Source organism: Triplophysa dalaica, chromosome 2 (assembly GCF_015846415.1).
Source record: "Triplophysa dalaica isolate WHDGS20190420 chromosome 2, ASM1584641v1, whole genome shotgun sequence".
Taxonomy (NCBI): Eukaryota; Metazoa; Chordata; class Actinopteri; order Cypriniformes; family Nemacheilidae; genus Triplophysa; species Triplophysa dalaica.
In genome coordinates, this window is record NC_079543.1 from 9266244 (window position 1) to 9285270 (window position 19027).

The 19027-nt window shown below is 43.4% G+C and overlaps 1 protein-coding gene across 1 annotated transcript in view; it reads right to left on the reverse strand.

The window, feature by feature from the left end:
• tacr3a (tachykinin receptor 3a) overlaps window positions 1–19027 on the reverse strand; it is a 44362-nt gene that overhangs the window by 19756 nt on the left and 5579 nt on the right. Inside the window, exons 2-3 of the mRNA XM_056767671.1 lie at window positions 17417–17605; window positions 15033–15183 (exon numbers count right to left, since the gene is read on the reverse strand). Of these exons, the coding sequence (XP_056623649.1) occupies window positions 15033–15183; window positions 17417–17605 (340 nt within the window). The remainder of the gene's footprint in view (window positions 1–15032; window positions 15184–17416; window positions 17606–19027) is intronic.

A 19027-nucleotide genomic window follows, 5' to 3' on the forward strand; every position in this document is an offset into this window, starting at 1 on the left:
ATCTGGTGGGAGCGCTGCCTAAGTCTGCCAGGGGACATGAACAAATTCTGGTGATTGTTAATTACGCCACCCGGTACCCAGAAGCAGTTCCCCTGAGGAAGGCCACCTCTAAAGCCATAGCCAAATAGCCCTTTCTCCTCTTCAGCCGGGTGGGAATCCCCTCGGAGATCCTGATTGATCCTGACTTTCGAGCTCCTTTTCGGACAACAACCCAGGGGGCTCCTAGATGTAGCTAAGGAAGCGTGTGAACAACAGCCGGCCCCTCTTCGGACCGTCATTGAGCACGTACGGCAGATGAAGAACCGCATCGACCGGGTGATGCCCCTGGTTAGGGAACATCTCTCAGAGGCCAGGCGCGCCCAAAAACGGTTGTATGATGGGCCCGCCCAACCCCGAGAATTCCTGCCCGGTGACCGAGTGATGGTACTCATCCCGACAACGACATCCAAGTTTCTGGCCTCCTGGAACGGCCAATATACCATCGTGGAAAGGGTAGGGCCGGTCAACTACCGTGTCCGTCAGCCAGGACAACGTAAAGAAGAAAATTTGTACCACATCAAAATCTTCTGAAAAGGTGGATAGCCTCACCAGCCCAGATGGCCACCATCACAAACATGGAACCAGCCGTAATCCCGATGGGCGACCAACTGACGGCGATCCAGAAGCAGGATATCTGAGCCCTGGTCAGTCAGTTTAAGGACGTCTTCTCCGAGCGGCCTGGGCAGACCCGAATCATTAAACACGAGATCCGGACCCCCCAGGAACCATCGTTAGGCAGTGTCCTTACCGGGTCCCAGTGGCTCGCCGACTGGCTATAGAGGAGGAAATCACCCGCATGAAGAAGTTAGGGGTTATAGAACCATCCCGTAGCCCCTGGTCGAGCCCCATTTGATGGTCCAGAAACCAGATGGTACCCTCCGCTTTTGTAACGATTTTCGGCGCCTCAACCAAGTTTCCCTCTTTGATGGATATCCCATGCCCCGAGTGGATGAGCTTCAAGACCGCCTGGGAAAGGCTCGGTACATCAGCAGGTTAGACCTAACGAAGGGGTACTGGCAGGTAACCCTAGCACCGGACTCCCGGGTGAAAACGGCTTTCAGCAAACCGTCCGGCCATTGGCAGTACCGGGTCCTCCCCTTTGGCCTGCATGGGGCCCCAGCTACTTTCCAGAGGATGATGGGTGTCCTCTTATGGCCCCATCAGGCCTATGCGGCGGCCTATATTGACAACCTGGTCATCCACTCGGAGAGCTGGGAAGACCACCTCGATCGCTTGCGGAGGGTGCTAACCGACTTACGTAAATCGGGACTGACAGCCAATCCACGTAAATGCCACCTAGGGGTCGACGGAGCTCAGTACCTGGGATATTGTGTTGGACGAGGACTAATCAAACCTCAGAGCTGGAAGGTGGAGGCAGTGAGGGATGCCCCCCCAGCCACGGACCAAAACCAAGGTACTAGCTTTTATGGGGCTGGCGGGATATTACAGATGTTTCATCCCTAACTTCTCCTCTATAGCCAGTCCCCTGACCGACCTGACGAGAAAGGGCAGCCAGAGAAGGTAATCTGGACCCAGGAGACGGAGAGGGCGTTCTAAGTGTTGAAGACAGCACTGACGTCATCCCCGGTGTTATAAGCCCCCGACTATGGCTGCCCCTTTACACTCCAGACCGATGCCTCAGACAGAGGAGTAGGTGCGGTGTTGTCACAGACTCGGGAGGGTGAGGAACATCCCATCGTTTACATCAGCAGGAGGCTCACCCCCGCCGAGTCTCGGTACGCAACCGTTGTTATATTTGTTCTGGGCCAATGAGGGTCTATTTCCTGTTACCGCTGAAATAAATTAAAAATACAAAATCTTGCAAATCAGAGGCCCTTAAACAGGTGGGGCTGTGCGCCTGTGCGTTGTCGCGAGAGTGGTCGCGAGAGTGTTTCAAAAGCAACATTTCCAATCACTCTCGTGGTACTTTAATTTACTGTAAGTAAAACAAGTAAAGAAACTGCTTTTCTGCTCAAAGAGCTTTAAGGTATCTAGTAAAATAAACTATCAGATATAATTCACTGAAAGTCATAGGACAAAAGATTAGCGCAAAAAGCTAGAAATGATCTGCTAGATAAAGAGTGACTTGTGTTGTCTAGTGATGCAGGATCGCAGTTATTTCCGTAGCAAGGTGGTTGAAGTAATAAAAAATAACATTCTGATTAATAGGTTGGTTTCACGTGACGTCACGATGCTGCATCGTGAGAGCGCGAAATTCAGATGGAGGGCAGGAAGTAAAATAGTTGAGGATCTGCCAGTGCCGTCTGAAAAAATGCCAATGTTTTGTGTAGTTTACGGCTGCTCCAATCGTTCAAACAGAGAAAAGGATTTTACAGAGTACCAAAGATTGTCACTCATAAATGTGAGAAATGTAAAAAGTTCACAGAACAACGCCGTAAAAAGTGGATTTTTAACGAACTTCTGCGGTCGGCAGGAGCAGAGTCTGTTAATGCCCGTGTGTGCAGCGACCACTTCGTCGGAGGTTATGTTATATAGCCAAATTGTTTTTTGTGTCTGTGTTTATATAGCATTCGGTTTTCGTTAAATGCTCTTTACTTAGTAATTATTATAAAGTTAACGGTAGTCTAATATGCAGTTCATTTGGGCTTTTTTGACTGCCCTAGCGCTTTGGGTGACGTTGAGTCGGTAGATTGGGATCCGACGGTCAACCTAAGGTCCCCAAAAACTAAACCCAAATCAGAGGCATCTCTCAAACGAGAGCAGAGGATGACGCTCAAGGAAGACCAACAAAGACGGTCGAAATGTGCAGAGGCTATGTTGGATCTCCAACAGACAGATGAGAGCCAGGATCTGACACAGACAGCCGAAAGTTCCGAACCGAAGCAGCGTGACTAGTGACCAGTGGATAAAAGTATTACACTTGTGTAAAACTAGTGACGAGGGCTAGTGACTAGTCCAATTGTACTGGCTATATGTATTATATGTAATGAAATGGAATCTAATCTGTTATTGCACACCATGTTCTTATTATAACAATTGTTGAAAAATCTAATATTGTAAATAAACCACCATTTATAATTCTGTCTTCTCAATGGCATTTAATGTTTGCATTTATATTAAACAACAGCCAGAACTTACAAAGACCACACTTATAACAATAGTCAAAATGATAGATAGTTGGTGATGTCAACAGCATCCACTGTTGGCAAATCTTCAAGTTCGACATAAAAGCTCAATCATCTTCACGAGTAACGGGTCACGACCAACATATCTGTTTACTAACTCCTTGTATATTTTGCTTGAAACTGGTCCTAATTTCATACAATACGGACTCTCCGCAACGGTTTCCTCCATAGACGTATTCTCCATATTTACTTCCTGCCCTCCATCTGAAATCGCCCCGCCTTCGAGCGTCATCATAATCACGTGACTGAAACCCAGCTATTGCAGGTGCGTCGCAGGCAAAGATAATAATAACAAGAAAAGCTGCTGCCATTAGAATACAAAACACTCAATATGGCCACTCTAGCGAAGGAAGTCCTGCCCTCCTTAAACGGACTTTGGTCGTAAGAGAATGAGCTAAATCAATTATATGATATTAAAATGACGTGAAGGACTACTTGTTTATGTGATGCTAAAGTGTTTGATGGACTGCTGTTATGAGAACTTTTCTTTATTTCTTCAGTCTATCCAACTAAAATTATTGTATTTTTGTATCTTCAAATTTAGTAATTAATTAATCATTTATATCAACTAATATTTTTTTTATCAGCAGTATTTTGTATTTTCTTTTAATAAATTTTATGAGTAAGTATTTGTAATTTGTAACTACATACTTGTTGATTTATTTGTGCCTATCTCTGCGCACACACACCCCAAAATGCCCACTACAGTTTCAAGGTTATCACTGGTTTCTGCACTGAATGCAATAGTATTTCAATGATAAGTGCCACGGCCTCTTTGAAATGTTCAAAGCTGGATCAAACCCATAGGAAATGACAATCACAAATAAGATCTATTTAATGTCTTAATCGCTGCTGCCAGACAGACATGATGATAAATGGAGACCAAACAGAAACATTTTATTACGTCTCCAACTCTGAATTTTTCTCCTAAAAAATCCTAGCAAAGTCAAATGCATTTCCTCTATTGGTTTAGATGAGATATCTCGATTACGTATGTCATGAGCTCACTACAGTGGAAGGCTAAAGTAGGCCTTTAGGTATCTAAAGGACATTTCTTGCTTTTGCATGGCTTTTGTTGGCACCACCTTATACACTTTGTGAACGCATCACCCTATACTAGGTTTGTCACGGAACCATAAACATATTTTATGATACTTTACTAGCTGAAGTATCATGATACCTAGAAGTATTCTGGTGCTGTGCCATGTTAATAGTTGAAAACTACAAAATAAACTGAAGATCCTTAATGCAAAGATCTAAATGAAATTTTGAATTTACTGTGGTAAATTGTATTATACTGCACAATGCAATATTTTTTTAAATCGTTCAAATACAGTGGTATTCTATTATATGGTTAGACTCAAAAACACTAGTGTCTAGCAATTCTTGTAAATTTCACTGTAGTAAATTCTAAAGGACATGAGTACATTTTTGATCTGGCTACAATGACATCAACCTCACATTGATTGGAACTCTGGCCAGATCCTAAACTGGAGTGAAGCTTCTTGATCTCACTGTCTCCCCTCAGAGTCACCCACCTTTTCTGTTCTTCAGACACCGCCTGTGAACTCTACCTCAGTGGAACAAGAATTCAAGTTTGAGTTCCAGTGGAAAACAGGGTGTTCCAGGACATCTTTTCAAAACACCTGGAGATTAAACTTCTTCTTCATTTGCCCAGGAGACTGCGCCATTGAGCTGCTGGCTGGGTCCCCCACGCCCAAAGGTTTCATCTATTCGCTTTCGATCCCAGAATGGAAGGCCATGTATGCGTGCATATCTGAGATGTTGGCGCAGAACTTTAGCCGCCCATCCACTTCCCCTGCCATTTCCAGTTTCTTTTTTGTGGGCAAGAAGGACGGAGGTTTGAGGCCGTGCATCGATTACCGGAAACTCAATGCACATACCAAGACATTTTCATATCCCCTTTGTCTGGTCCCAGCCACCCTAGAACAGCTTTCTTATGCCACCACCTCCATTAAACGGGATCTCCGTTTCGCTCACAATTCAATCCGTGTGAAAGCTGGCGATGTGTGAAAAATTGCCTTCATAAAACCCTCTGGACCTGGTAATGCGTTTCGGACTAGTAAACGCCCCTGCCATATTCCAGAACCTAATGAACATATCTACAGAGACTTACTCGAAGGGTTCGTAATACTTTATATTGATGACATCCTCATCTACTACCACACAGTCTCAGAACACATCCATCATGTCTCCCAGGTACTGCAGCGACTCCGCCAACACCAACTCTATCTCAAGCTAGAGAAATGTGTCTGTCTTTCATTCACTTCCTCTGCTTTCACATCAGTAACAACACAGTTAAGATGGGAACCAGGGGAAGGTGGACGCTTTCATGAGATTGCCACAACCCACCACAGTCTGTGAATTGAAGCGCTTTATAGGATTTCATAGCCAACTTCAGCATAATCTCATCACCACTCACTTCATATCCCGCTATGATCAGTAAACCATCTAAATCTCTATCCTGCAACACCGATGCCCTACATGCCTTTCAGACCCTCAAGGAAGCCTTCTGCTCTGCAACCACTCTCTGTCTTCCAGTACTCAAACTCGCATTCACGGTGGAAGTGGATGCTTCCTCCACCGATTTGGGTTCAGTCTTGTCACAGCGGCAGGGGAGTCCGCCATGTCTCTATCCATTCACCTATTTTTCCGTAAACTGTCCGCGAAACTTACATTTACATTTAGTCATATAGCAGACGGTTTTATTGAGTTTAAGCGACTTACAATTGAGGTAAACCATGCAAGCAATTGGAACAACATAAGGACAACAAAAAGCATAAGTGCAATAAAACTGATCTCACAAAGCCTACCAAACTATACGAGACAAGTATTTTTTTCATAGAAAGAGATAGAAGTCAGAACTGATCAGGTGCTGAAGGAGATTGTTAAAGACTGCTACCAAATCTGCTAATCTTGTAGCAGCGGGCAGATCATTCCATAAATGTGGAACTGATCCAGAGAAGGTAAGTGAGAACATTTTTTGGGACAGTGTAGGGATCTGGCGGGTACATCAAATCACTTTTGTTGTCACATCACAACAGCACAAGTGCCTTGGTGAGTCAAATTCTTGAGAGCATGCTCTAGAAAGTGCAGAAGCAATTTACATATAGATAGTACTATTTACATACATACAGATGACAGTGTGCAATATACACTACATAAACTCAGTACAAACAGTGTACTATTAGACATACTTACAGTTATCAATACACATTATACACCATATGTACACATTCTGCATTATGTACACACAATAATATACAAAGGTGCAGCAGATTATATGTAAACTGGATACACAAATGTCATGGATGTGCCCTGTATGGTATTCAGTGATAGCAGATAGATTTTTGTATTAGTGCAGTGTGTGAGTGTAGTCCAGTTTGAGCTGTATTAGAGTTAAAGTGCAGTATGTGGCATACCGTTAGTGGGAGTGTGCTGTGGAGTGTGTTAGTTATGGCTGTTCATTAGCGTGATAGCTTGAGGGAAAAAGCTATCCATCAGTTGGCTAGTGCGGGATCGGATGCAGCGGAAACATCTTCTTGAGGGCAGCAGAGAGAGGAGTCTATGTGGCGGTGGCTGGAGTGATGATCCTGATGATCCTCCTTGCTTTCCTAATACACTCCTTGCTTTCCTTATACACCACCTGGTGTAGATGTCCTGGTAGGGAGGGAAGCTCACCTCCCATAATGTGGTGGGCAGTTCGCACAACCCTTTGCAGATTTTTGGGGTTGCCAGTGTGTCATGGCTAGAAAGAACAGTCAAGGATTCAATAGCAAGAGAACTTGTGTTTATTAACACCAATGGAACAGAGGTAGTGTAGGCACAACCATCTGACAAAGACAAGACGGAGTGACAAGCAATATATAGGACTTTCCAGCTCATCAGCGGAACCCGAGCAGTGCTGATGAGCCGCACCCATTCAACCCACGTGCATCCACATAGCAATGGAGAGTCAATGAATCCATGAACCGTGATAGTACCCCTCCCTCCTAGGAACACCGCCTGGTGTTCCCCGACACCTTTACCTGTCGATTGTAATCATCGATAAGGGAGTGATCCAGGATATCCCTAGCAGGAACCCAACTCCTCTCCTCCGGACCGTAACCTTCCCAGTCCACCAGGTACTGGATTCCGCGTCCCCTCCGTCTCGAGTCCAGTAATCGACTAACCGAATATGTAGGTTCCCCATCTACGAGTCGCCGCGGGGGGGAACTGGAGCAGGCTGATTGAGGTGAGAATGAAATACAGGATTTATTTTTGACACATGAAAAATGGGATGAACTCTCCTGTACACTGGAGGAAGGTTAAGGCGGACTACCACCGGACTAATAATCTTGGTGAGAGTGAACGGGCCAATGAATTTGAGAGCAAGTTTATTAGAAACGGAGCGGAGAGGAATGTTCTGGTTGAAAGCCACACCTTTTGACCAGCGACGTATGCGGGAGGCTTAGACCGGTGGCGATCGGCTTTAGCCTTGGTGCGCGCCCCCACTTGGAGTAGAGTCTCACGGGCTCTAGTCCATGTGCGGTGACACCTCTGGACGAAGGCGTGGGCGGAGGGGACAGCGACTTCGGATTCCAGACTAGGAAAAATTGGTGGCTTGTAACCAAAACTACATTCAAACGGAGAAAGGACCGTGGACGACACTGGTAACTGATATTGTGAGTGTACTCCACCATTGAAAGTTGTTGACTCCATGAGGAAGGATTCCTGGAGACCAAACATCGCAACACCCTCTCCAAATCTTGGTTGGCTCTCTCGGATTGGCCATTACTCTGGGGGTGAAACCCTGAGGACAGACTGACAGTCGCTCCCAGTAATTCACAAAACTCTCGCCAAAATTTGGACACAAACTGGGGTCCTCTGTCAGAGACCACGTCCATCGGGAGGCCATGTGAGCGAAAGACGTGGTCTACAACGGTCAACACTGTCTCCTTGGCTGAGGGTAATTTGGGCAAGGGAATAAAAGGAGCCGCCTTCGAGAACCAGTCCACCACGGTCAAAACGACCGTACTGCCCTGGGAGGGCGGGAGGGCGGTGATAAAATCTAGCGCTGTTATAGGGAGGTGAAGTTTATGAGCCAAAGAAAAGTCCATCAAGTTACCCTCCGCTCCCGAATCCACCAGCGCCTGGCCGTTAAAAGAACTGCCTGCCCACTGGAGTCTCACCAGGAGGATGGTGGCGTTCGAGGGTCTGGTCATGGAAAGCCCGCCCAACAGTATTCTCCCTCCTACCGCCGCGCTTGGTCTTTTAAAGGACAGGTAGAAATGAAATGGCCGGCCTCTCCACAGTAGAGACACAGACCCCTCGAGCGGCGATGTTCTCTTTCCTCCCGGGAGAGCCGAGCTCGACCCACCTGCATGGGTTCAGGATCGTTAGAGGGACTGACCGTGTTCACTCTCCTGTAACCGGAGAACTCAGCGAACTCACCCACAGGAGCCTGGTATGGTCGAGTCTCTCTCTGTTGTAGACTTGCATCAACTCGTAGTGCAAGTTCGACCAGTCCATCAAGCGTCTTGGGTAGCTCCAACGTGTAAATCTCCTTGTGAACACGGTCAGCCAACCCATGCAGGAACATGTCCCACTGCGCCTCCTCATTCCATTTGCACTCGGCGGCCAACGTCCGATACTCGATGGAATAGTCGGAAACAGAGTTGTTGTTTTGTCGGAGATCGGCCAGTTGGCGAGCTGCCTCGCGTCCGGCGACTCCGCGGTCGAACACGTGCTCCATCTCCTGCTTGAGTGCTTGGAACGAGGAGCAGCAGTCGTGTTAATTCTGCCACACCGCTGTTCCCCACAGAGCCGCACGTCCAGACAGCAGCGTCATAACTAGTGCCACCTTACTCTCCTCGGAAAAAATGTCATGGGATGAAGAGAGAAGTAAATCGAACACTTGGTTAAAAAGGCTCTGCATAAATTTGGTTCACCTGAATACCTCTCAGGCGTGGGGATGCGCGGCTCCGGCCGGTTAAGGTTGGGATTCTCCGGGGAAATAGGCGGGGGCGGTGCTGGCGCAGTGGGACCTCTCAGACTTTGTAATTGAGAGGTGAGTTTGGTCACCTGCGTTACCACAGCCTGTATCGCCCGACCCGAGGCGGGCGTGGTTACCAGTGAAAATATGTTCGAAACTGGCTGCACTCGCTGAATCCATGGTGTGGTTCAGATGGTTCTGTCATGGCTCGAAAGAACAGTCAAGGATTCAATAGCAAGTGAACTAGTGTTTATTAACACCAATGGAACAGAGGTAGTGTAGGTCCAAAGACTGTATGCAGAGTCAATAACTCGGCTCGGCAATGCAGGACTCATGGGGCAGACAGCTTGCAGGAAACCAGAACACGATCCTCCGAACAAGGCAGAAGTCCAAACAGACACCAGGAACTGGAGCGAGGAGAATAGACGGAGAGTGCCGACCCGAGAACCTCCACAACCATCTGACAAAGACAAGACGGAATGACAAGCAATATATAGGACTTTCTAATTCAAAACAGCTGGCGTTGATCAGCTCATCAGCGGAACCCGAGCAGTGCTGATGAGCCGCACCCATTCAACCCACGTGCATCCACATAGCGAGGGAGAGGCAATGAATCCATGAACCGTGACACAGTGGTGCTGTTTCCAAACCAGGCGGCATTGGTTTGTTTTCTTTAGCACTGCATCCATGTGAGATCCTCAGTGATGTGAACGTCAAGGAACTTAAAGGTGTTTACCCGCTCCACAGGTGTCTTGTCGATGGTGATGGGTGTGTTTTCTTTGCTCTGTCCCCTGAAATCCAACACCAGCTCCTTGGTCTTGTCGATGTTGAGTGAGAGGTGGTTCTTCTGACATCATTTGGTCTGGGTACTCCTCTCTATAGGCTATCTGGTCATTGTCAGTGATCAGGCCTATCACCGTTGTGTTGCAGCAAATTTGACGATGAGGTTGGAGCTGTGTGTGGCTGTACAGTCATGTGTGTACAGGGAGTACAGGAGTAGGCGGAGAACACAATCCTGAGGAGCACCGGTGTTGAGGGTCAGCGGGGATGAAGTAATGTTTGAAATGCTTAAAATGAATACATAAATGAAGTGTACCGTGTAAATACCCTGTCAGATTTCCCTACCAGCATCAAATAAACATGTTGAATGATTTTTTTGCGCAAAAAGATTACGTAGCATAGATGTGAGCATCCGACGTTGTCCCCGCATTTTTGTCATCGGCGGCTACTGAAGAGTCAGTGTGGGCACTCGGGGTGCGCAACACATAAAATTGTGTATTCTTGTAGTTCGATACGATGAACCAACTGTAGATGCTTTGCCATATTGCTGGTGACACCCGTCTTGCAACATAATAATTTGTCACAATAATTACACTTTGCTTTGTCTTTTTGTGATTTTGCAAAATTCAGCCACAATTTAGTGCGCCTTCTACTGCCTCTGCCAGTCCCCAACCATCCTTGGTCCCATCTCACAATAGACTTCCTCACAGATCTGCCACTGTCCGGCCCCAGCTGCCCACAGCCTTAGCAGAATCCCTTTTCAATGGTGTATTTCAAAACTTCGGATTCCCTGAGGATATCGTGCCGGACAGAGGCCCCAAATTCATATCCCAAGTTTCGAAAGCCTTTTTTAAGCACCTCAACGTGAAGGTCATCATAACCTCCGGCTATCACCCTCAGGCCTATGGCTGAGCGCAAGATCAGGACACCGGGAGATGCCTGAGATCTTACTGTCATGACCACCAGCACAGTTGGCACCACTTCCTCGCCTGGGCAAAGTATGCAAAGAGTGAATGAGTGAGTGTGTGTGCCCTGCGATGGGTTGGCACTCCATCCAGGGTGTATCCTGCCTTGATGCCCAAAGACTCCTGAGATAGGCGCAGGCTCCCCGTGACCCGAGGTAGTTCGGATAAGCGGTAGAAAATGGATGGATGGATGGATGTTACAGCTGATCTCAAAAAAGTGTCCTGTGAAAGCCTTCCTTTCGAAGCGAGGGAGAAGAGTCTGACGTGCAGCATCATGTGCCGCTGTTCTGCCAAATTGTCCTACCCTGTCAGATTTTCCTACCTTAAGGTAAAACTTAATATAATCTAATTAATAAACAGGTAGGATGATTTTACAATGCAAAATACTCTATCAGATAGACCTACCTGCTTAAAATGAATACATAAATGAAGTGTACCGTGTAAATACCCTGTCAGATTTCCCTACCAGCATCAAATAAACATGTTGAATGATTTTTTTGCGCAAAAAGATTACGTAGCATAGATGTGAGCATCCGACGTTGTCCCCGCATTTTTGTCATCGGCGGCTACTGAAGAGTCAGTGTGGGCACTCGGGGTGCGCAACACATAAAATTGTGTATTCTTGTAGTTCGATACGATGAACCAACTGTAGATGCTTTGCCATATTGCTGGTGACACCCGTCTTGCAACATAATAATTTGTCACAATAATTACACTTTGCTTTGTCTTTTTGTGATTTTGCAAAATTCAGCCACAATTTAGTGCGCCTTCTACTGCCTCTGCCAGTCCCCAACCATCCTTGGTCCCATCTCACAATAGACTTCCTCACAGATCTGCCACTGTCCGGCCCCAGCTGCCCACAGCCTTAGCAGAATCCCTTTTCAATGGTGTATTTCAAAACTTCGGATTCCCTGAGGATATCGTGCCGGACAGAGGCCCCAAATTCATATCCCAAGTTTCGAAAGCCTTTTTTAAGCACCTCAACGTGAAGGTCATCATAACCTCCGGCTATCACCCTCAGGCCTATGGCTGAGCGCAAGATCAGGACACCGGGAGATGCCTGAGATCTTACTGTCATGACCACCAGCACAGTTGGCACCACTTCCTCGCCTGGGCAAAGTATGCACAGAATTCGCTCCGAAAAGCCTCCACTGGATTAACACCATTTCAGTGCATAATCGGCTACCAACCTCCCCTATTCCCCTGGTCGAGAGATCCCTCGTCGGTGGCATCTATGGACCACTGGTTTCGGAAGAGCGAGAGGGCTGGGAGCTCACACCCACCTCCAACAGGCTCTCCGCAGACAAAAGGAGAATGCTGACACGAGTCATTCACTCACTCCACAGTAGGCACCTGGAGAAAAGGTTTAGCTCACCACCTATGATTTCCATCTGTGACAGCCCTGTAAAAATTCATTGGACCCTCCAACGTACTGAACCAGATCATCCCAGTCACCCACCTACCGTCTTCAACTCCCACCTCACTACAGAAGTTTACCCTCATTCCATGTCTTTCTCCTAAAATCTCATCATAATCCTGTTCATGTTCCCTCCACAGAGCCAGGTGCGGCGACTGAAATCCCCCCCTCCACCCATCGATGAGGCCCAGCAGAGAAAGGACAAAAAGGTTGCTTGAAATACCTGGTTAACTGGGAGTTAAACAGACCAGAGGAATGATCTTGGCAGGCTAGTGATGACATTCTAGTCCCAGCACTCCTCAGAGACTTTCAGCCCTCGCACCCCAACTGTCCGGCCCCTCGCCCCCTCGTTGTCCTCATCGATCTGTTAGGTCAGTTGGAGTGATCCGTGAACGGGTGGCTACGGCAACTGATGCAGCATAGCTGCCTGCCACACCCCCAACATCAGTGCTCTTCCCTTGATTTCCCCGCTCTCATTCCCCAGACTTTTAGTCCTCACTGACTACTCTCCCCATGATCCCTTGCACCCAGCATCCTGATTGCACCTTTCCCCGGCAGCTAATCTCCCCGTACTCTTTATATACTATGCCTTATGTGTCAGTGTTTGTCAGGTCTAGTTGTTGTTCTATTTACTCTAGTTCAGACCCCTTGAGCATTGTTATGCTGATTCATCCGTGGAAGTATTTTTTTGTCTCTATTTCCCAAGAAGTGTTTTTTGTCTGATTTTGCCTTATTGTGGATTACCCCTTTGTGGATAATTCCCTGTGGATTTGGTCAACTGTTTTTTCACCAGTGGTTTCATTAAACTGGTAAAATGTCTTCCAATCTGGTGAGCATCGTATTTTTCTGGGGATTTGTGACACTATTAGGCTTACTTTAATTGTGAAATTAAAGCGGCAAATAGGAGGTGGCTTTTTTTACAGTGAATCATTCAACAAACTTCATTTATTCACATTAAATAATAATATTATAATTTTCTCTATGTTTTACAGAGTGTTGCAGTATTTATTATAATTTTTTCTTTAATCAATCTTTAATCAGAAACGGGTTGGCACGAGGGCGGGGATTCAATGACTGATTGCAAACTGGCTTACAAATCTGACTCCATTTTGTAGGCAACGCCCAACTTTCAACGATACAATCAGTACCTAATGAAGTCCCGCCCTACATTTTGCTTATTTCAAAAGTTTTTTCACTCGGATATTCATCACGATACAGAAAAAAAGACAATCGCTACTTCTGTTTCATGCTAACTTTAAAGGGATAGTTGAAAATTTTGTCATCAATTACTCACCCTCATGTCATTCCAAACCTGTATAAATTTCTTTCTTTGAAAGAACACAAAAAAAGATATTTTGTAAAGTGTTGATAACCGAACAGCGATGCCCCCCATTGACTTCTGTTGTTTGAACACAAAACCGATGCAAGTGAATGGCTGCCTTCTCCCTGCGGTCAACAATGTTTTTCAAAATATGTTCTTTTGTGTTTGCAGAGGATAGAAAGTCATGCAGGTTTGAAATGACAATAGATGAGAAAATCAGAATTTTCATTTTCATTTCATTTTCATCTCTTTAAGAACGAGGCAAGTGTCTTAATAAATGACTCACTGAATCGTTAAAAACATGGAGGATTTTGGAGAGGAACATCGCAAAAAGGCAGAAAGTGTTCAAATGAATGTTTATGTGAATATGCAACATTTCTTATGGGTGTTTGAAATGTTTTGCATCACGATACTACCGTAGCACCGGTACATCAAAAAACCTTGCCCTACAGTCACTTCTTCAAATGAATAGTAGAAAGTGAAATAATATGTGTAAAAAAGATTCAAATCTTGTTTTTTTGGCCTAAGAGAAATAAAACATCACAAGGTTTTGATAATTCATGCATGCGTTCATTCAATAAACATTCCTAAATTCCTATTATCAAACAATCCTACAGTAAGTTGAGCTGAAAGACACCTACCTGTCAAAAACTGTCTCTCTCTATGAAATGTTCAAAGAATAACCTGTGACGTTGTTGATGCATAAATGAAACATAACGGAGAAATCAATATGGGTAAATCTCATGCGGGCAATGAAACCGCAACCTCTGAGCAATTACATTTTCCTCTGAGAACCGTTTTATTGCATTTGTTGGCCCATTTCTCTTTTATCATGAAACGTCTCATATTTTCCACTAAATTTGAAGGTGCAACGTTGTGGTGTACACAAACAAAAGCTAAAACAAAACTAACTAAATAACAGTCCGGTCTGATCTGATCACAGTCTGCATCTCTCTGTCTTCCTCTCTCTTCTATTCACTACCTGCTGTGCTGGCCATCACTTTCACATTTCTTTACAGAACTTTCTTATCTTGTATCTTATTGATCCCACATAGTGCAGCACTGATCCATTAAATGAGAGTATGTGATGTATTTGCTTGTATGTTTGTGATTGTTCCCCCAGCACAACAGATCTCAAAAAAGTGAATGCAGGGATTTACACCAAGCTAAAGAAAGTATTACACCAAATTAGCAGAAACTGGTCAACTATTGCTCTGAAAACACATCTAGAACGCTAAACAGAAGCATAAACAAGTAAAGTTGTATAATTTCTTTACACTATCCTGTTTTTTTAAAACACTGTGATGACACTTAAATATAGCTATTTACTTAATTTTATTTCATAGGCAGAAAAACATGAACTGCTTACCTTCCTTTTGGCTCTCAGTTGGCCCTGGTAGTTGTCGGATGAGTCACCAGGAATCTCTCCTCCCCACAGTGTCAAGCCAACAATAGTGTAGGTGATACCCATCACCACAAGAGGCAGAATGTACACTAGCACTGCCACTATAACATGATACCTAGACCAAGAGAGAGAAATATGGTTGCCTATGTCAGGGGTTTTCAAAGAGGACCCCAGAAAAATCAGTAAAAAAAGACCAGTGATAAAATGTTCTAAAAAAGGTCTACTGAACGCTATTATCGTTTCATCTAATTTAAAGTGTCCATATTGCCTCCTTTTTCTTGCTACATAAAGTCCTGTATTTTTTATTGTTTTGTATCTTTCTAGTGAGTTTTTACACTATATGTTTTCCCACACAATGCTAAGTAATTTTCAACCCAAAATTAGGTAAAAAACGGACAAATCCAGTCACTAGATTAAATTAACCCATAAAAATGTTTACATTTGATCCAACAATGGGTTAAAAAACACAGAATTTGGGGATGAAACAGCTGGGTTTGTCCATTTTTCACACAACGCTGCGCTGAAAGTAACCCAGCAGTTCGTAGTGTTGTGTGATATATTTCACTTGGGTTTGTAAAAATTGCTATGAAACACAATTTATTGAAAAAAAAAATGCTACAGTACTAATACAATAGAATTAAAAATGTTTCTCTAAGCTTTATACATTAAAGATTAAGTGTAATTATTAACAATATGTGACCCAGGACCACAAAAACATTTTTTTTTATTGATGATGATATATCACCTGAATTCTGAATAAATAAGATATTTTTGTTATGAAATGACAATATTTGGCTTTGAAAATCTGAAATCTGAGGGTGCAAAAAAAATAATAATATTGAGAAAATCGCCTTTAAGTTGTCAATAAAAGGCGTTGTAGCAGGCCGTTGCTGAGAAGAAACAGGTTTGTTTTAACGCTCTCTGTGGACTTACCACTGTCATGATGTTGTACAGAGTAAATTAACCTGAAAGCAAAGATTTGAAGATTTACATAGTAGATAACAAACTTGAGTGGGTAATTCTCAAAGAGTATACAGCAGCAAGCAAATTTGTAGACGTGTTTCCAGCCATTTTTGTTAGCTATTTTGCTGCATCCACTCATTAAAAATCAAGTTTTTTATCTATTTATGGTAGGAACTTTACAAACAACCTTCATCGAATATGCCCTTTAGTAAATATCCTAATCTTTTTTGCACAAAAGAAAAATAAATAATTTTGAACCATACAATATTTTGTTGGCCAATGCTACAAATATAGGCTACCTGTGCGCCGTTTGACTGGTTTTGTGGTCCAGAACATCAAACACAATTATCTAACATACTTTACATACAAATGCATAGATGGATAGGATGTGGGTCTCTCACAAAAGGATCATATTTAGGGGTTCTTGGCATCATAAAGTTTGAAAAACCCTGTACTGTCACACCAAGAGATATTGGAGGAGTCCAATGGGATCCAAAAATTCTGACAGAGCAAAACTCTGTCTGAGGCAAGACTGAGTAAGCTTTCCCTTAAAATATTTTATTATTCTTGCGAAGTTTCATTAAGATGGCAAAACATTCCAATGCATTTGTTTTATGAACAATTATTCATACATTCTAGATAGACTGCAATCAAAGCAAATGTTAACAGTTTGAAACATATAATATTACTTTACCCTACAGTACATTGTGCCAGAGCTCTTCAACTGGTGACCTTCAGGCAAATCCAACCTGTCAATCATTTTTACACGGCTGATTGATTATTTAATCGCTGTGCAGCCTGATACAAGAGAGTTGCTCTCAAACCTCAGCTGTTCAGAGGTCAGAAGCACCCAGCAGTTCTCAATAGCGCCCCACGGTCCATTTTCGAATAACAGAAAGCGAGTTTAATTTTTCTCTGGTCATACAGTAGTTCTTTGCTAACTTCATGCAGTTAACTTGCTTTTATCTTCACTGAATGTGAGAGTTATAAAAAGAAAGTAATTAACTTTATTAAATGCGATCTGTTCAGGATAATATGGCCCCGAAAAGAAGCCACTGGATGAGTTCTTGAGACGGTTTCAAAGCATCAACATAAACATTTGCAAATAAAAGAGTGCCTGTAGATTATTTCTCATAAATAGGCAAAAGAAACCGAGAAGAACCATTCATTGGCTAAACTTGCCTGTCCACTATTTTGAATTTAGACTGCGATACTAAGCTCAATCGCTTGATGTCAATGTCCCATACGGTTTAAATGCGAAAGAATACAGGACTGTCTGAAGAAACCATCTATACAATGTTAATTTACTATTCTAAAAATCTTGAAAAACGAACATTTAAGACTCTAAAGTATTTTTTTTTAATAATAATATAAAGAGTGCTCACATGAAAGGGTCCTCTGCAGGTCTGGGCCAGGCAACGTAGCAAAGAGTCCGTTTGGGTAACTTCTTGATGGTTGAAAAGAAACAGAGAGGAAAGGCCAAAACCACCGCCAGCACCCAGATGCACACAATGACAACCTTAGTGGCCGTGGCTGAGAGGCGTGATCTCAGAGGATGGATAATGGCCATATACCTATGCAACACAAACAGAACATTGTTCAGACTCGTCTGTCAGTTTATGATACGGCTTATGAATGCACCTGTGTGCGCAATTCAAAATACACTGCTTTACAGCTTTAAACAACATCAAAGTGACAATACATCACAGAAGCACCACGCTCGGGCGATTTTCAATTTCCAAGTTGTGTAATGATTTAATAGCAGATTGATAATGGGTCACATCAAAGAGCAGAGCGTTTGCATATGCACTGCTGCATGGATAGCTAAATCTTTCACTAGGCTGTTAAAACCTAGAATGTTAAGAATTCAAGCTACCAGGCATGACACTACAGGATTAATTCCCCTACAAATTAAATTTCCATCATTATTTACTCTCTTTTATGTCATTCCAGGCCTGTTTGACTTCTACAAAAATAGAATATGGTCTGTTTTTTGAGTTTGGGGACGGTGTATTCCTCACAAAATGCTGTCTCGGAATATTTGGAATGTGGTGCACAAGTCACGGACATTTTTTTTACATTTGTGTTGTTTTTGTGTGTTTTGCTGCTTAAAAGCTTAAAGGGATGGTTCACTCGAAAAATTCAAATTCTGTCATCATTCACTAACCCGCTCATTTTAAACCTGTATGAGTTATATACTTCTGCAGAACACAAAATAAGATATTTAGAAGAATGTTGGTAACCAAACAACGGCGCATCTATTCACTTGTATCAGTTTTGTGTCTATACAATGGAAGTCAATGGGTACCGCCGTTGTTCGGATACCAACGTTCTTTAAAATATCTTCTTTATGTTCCGCAGAAGAACAGGTTTGAAATGACAAAAAGTTGTGTAAATGATGACAGATTTTTTTTATTTTGGGGTGAACTTTAACTTTAATTCTATATTGTTGTAATCGTAAAGAGTGAGCAGTTCAGTCTGAAGAATTTCATGTATTATGTTCTGCACAAAAAATAAGTAAGACTTCAGACTGGTGAAATTATGACAGAATTTAAATTTTTAAGGAAAATGGTCATCAAAGAAAAAAACATTTAATAACAACAGAACAGTGATGGCAGGAATGTGGCAAATAAGCCTTCATTTCATAAGAAGTCAGGAAGGCACCAATCATATGACATTGATAATACGTGAACTTTGAACTATGACATCGTTAACATATTCAGAATCATTCAAAACTGAATAGGGGCTATTTGCTTACTTAAGGACTCTTGTAGAGTAAATGGCTTGTTAGACAGCCAATTATTCTTTAAGAGCCCCAAGATATAGCCAGCATGGATAGAAAATTTGGAAACGTGTTGAAAAAACCAAGGAGGAGAAATAAGAGATACATATGATAAAACCACAGCATGTCTGTAAAATGTCCAGAAATGCAAATTATATAATAAACTGCAATTAAAAAGGGTTAATTATTTCCTGCTGTGATGTGCTGTTATTGT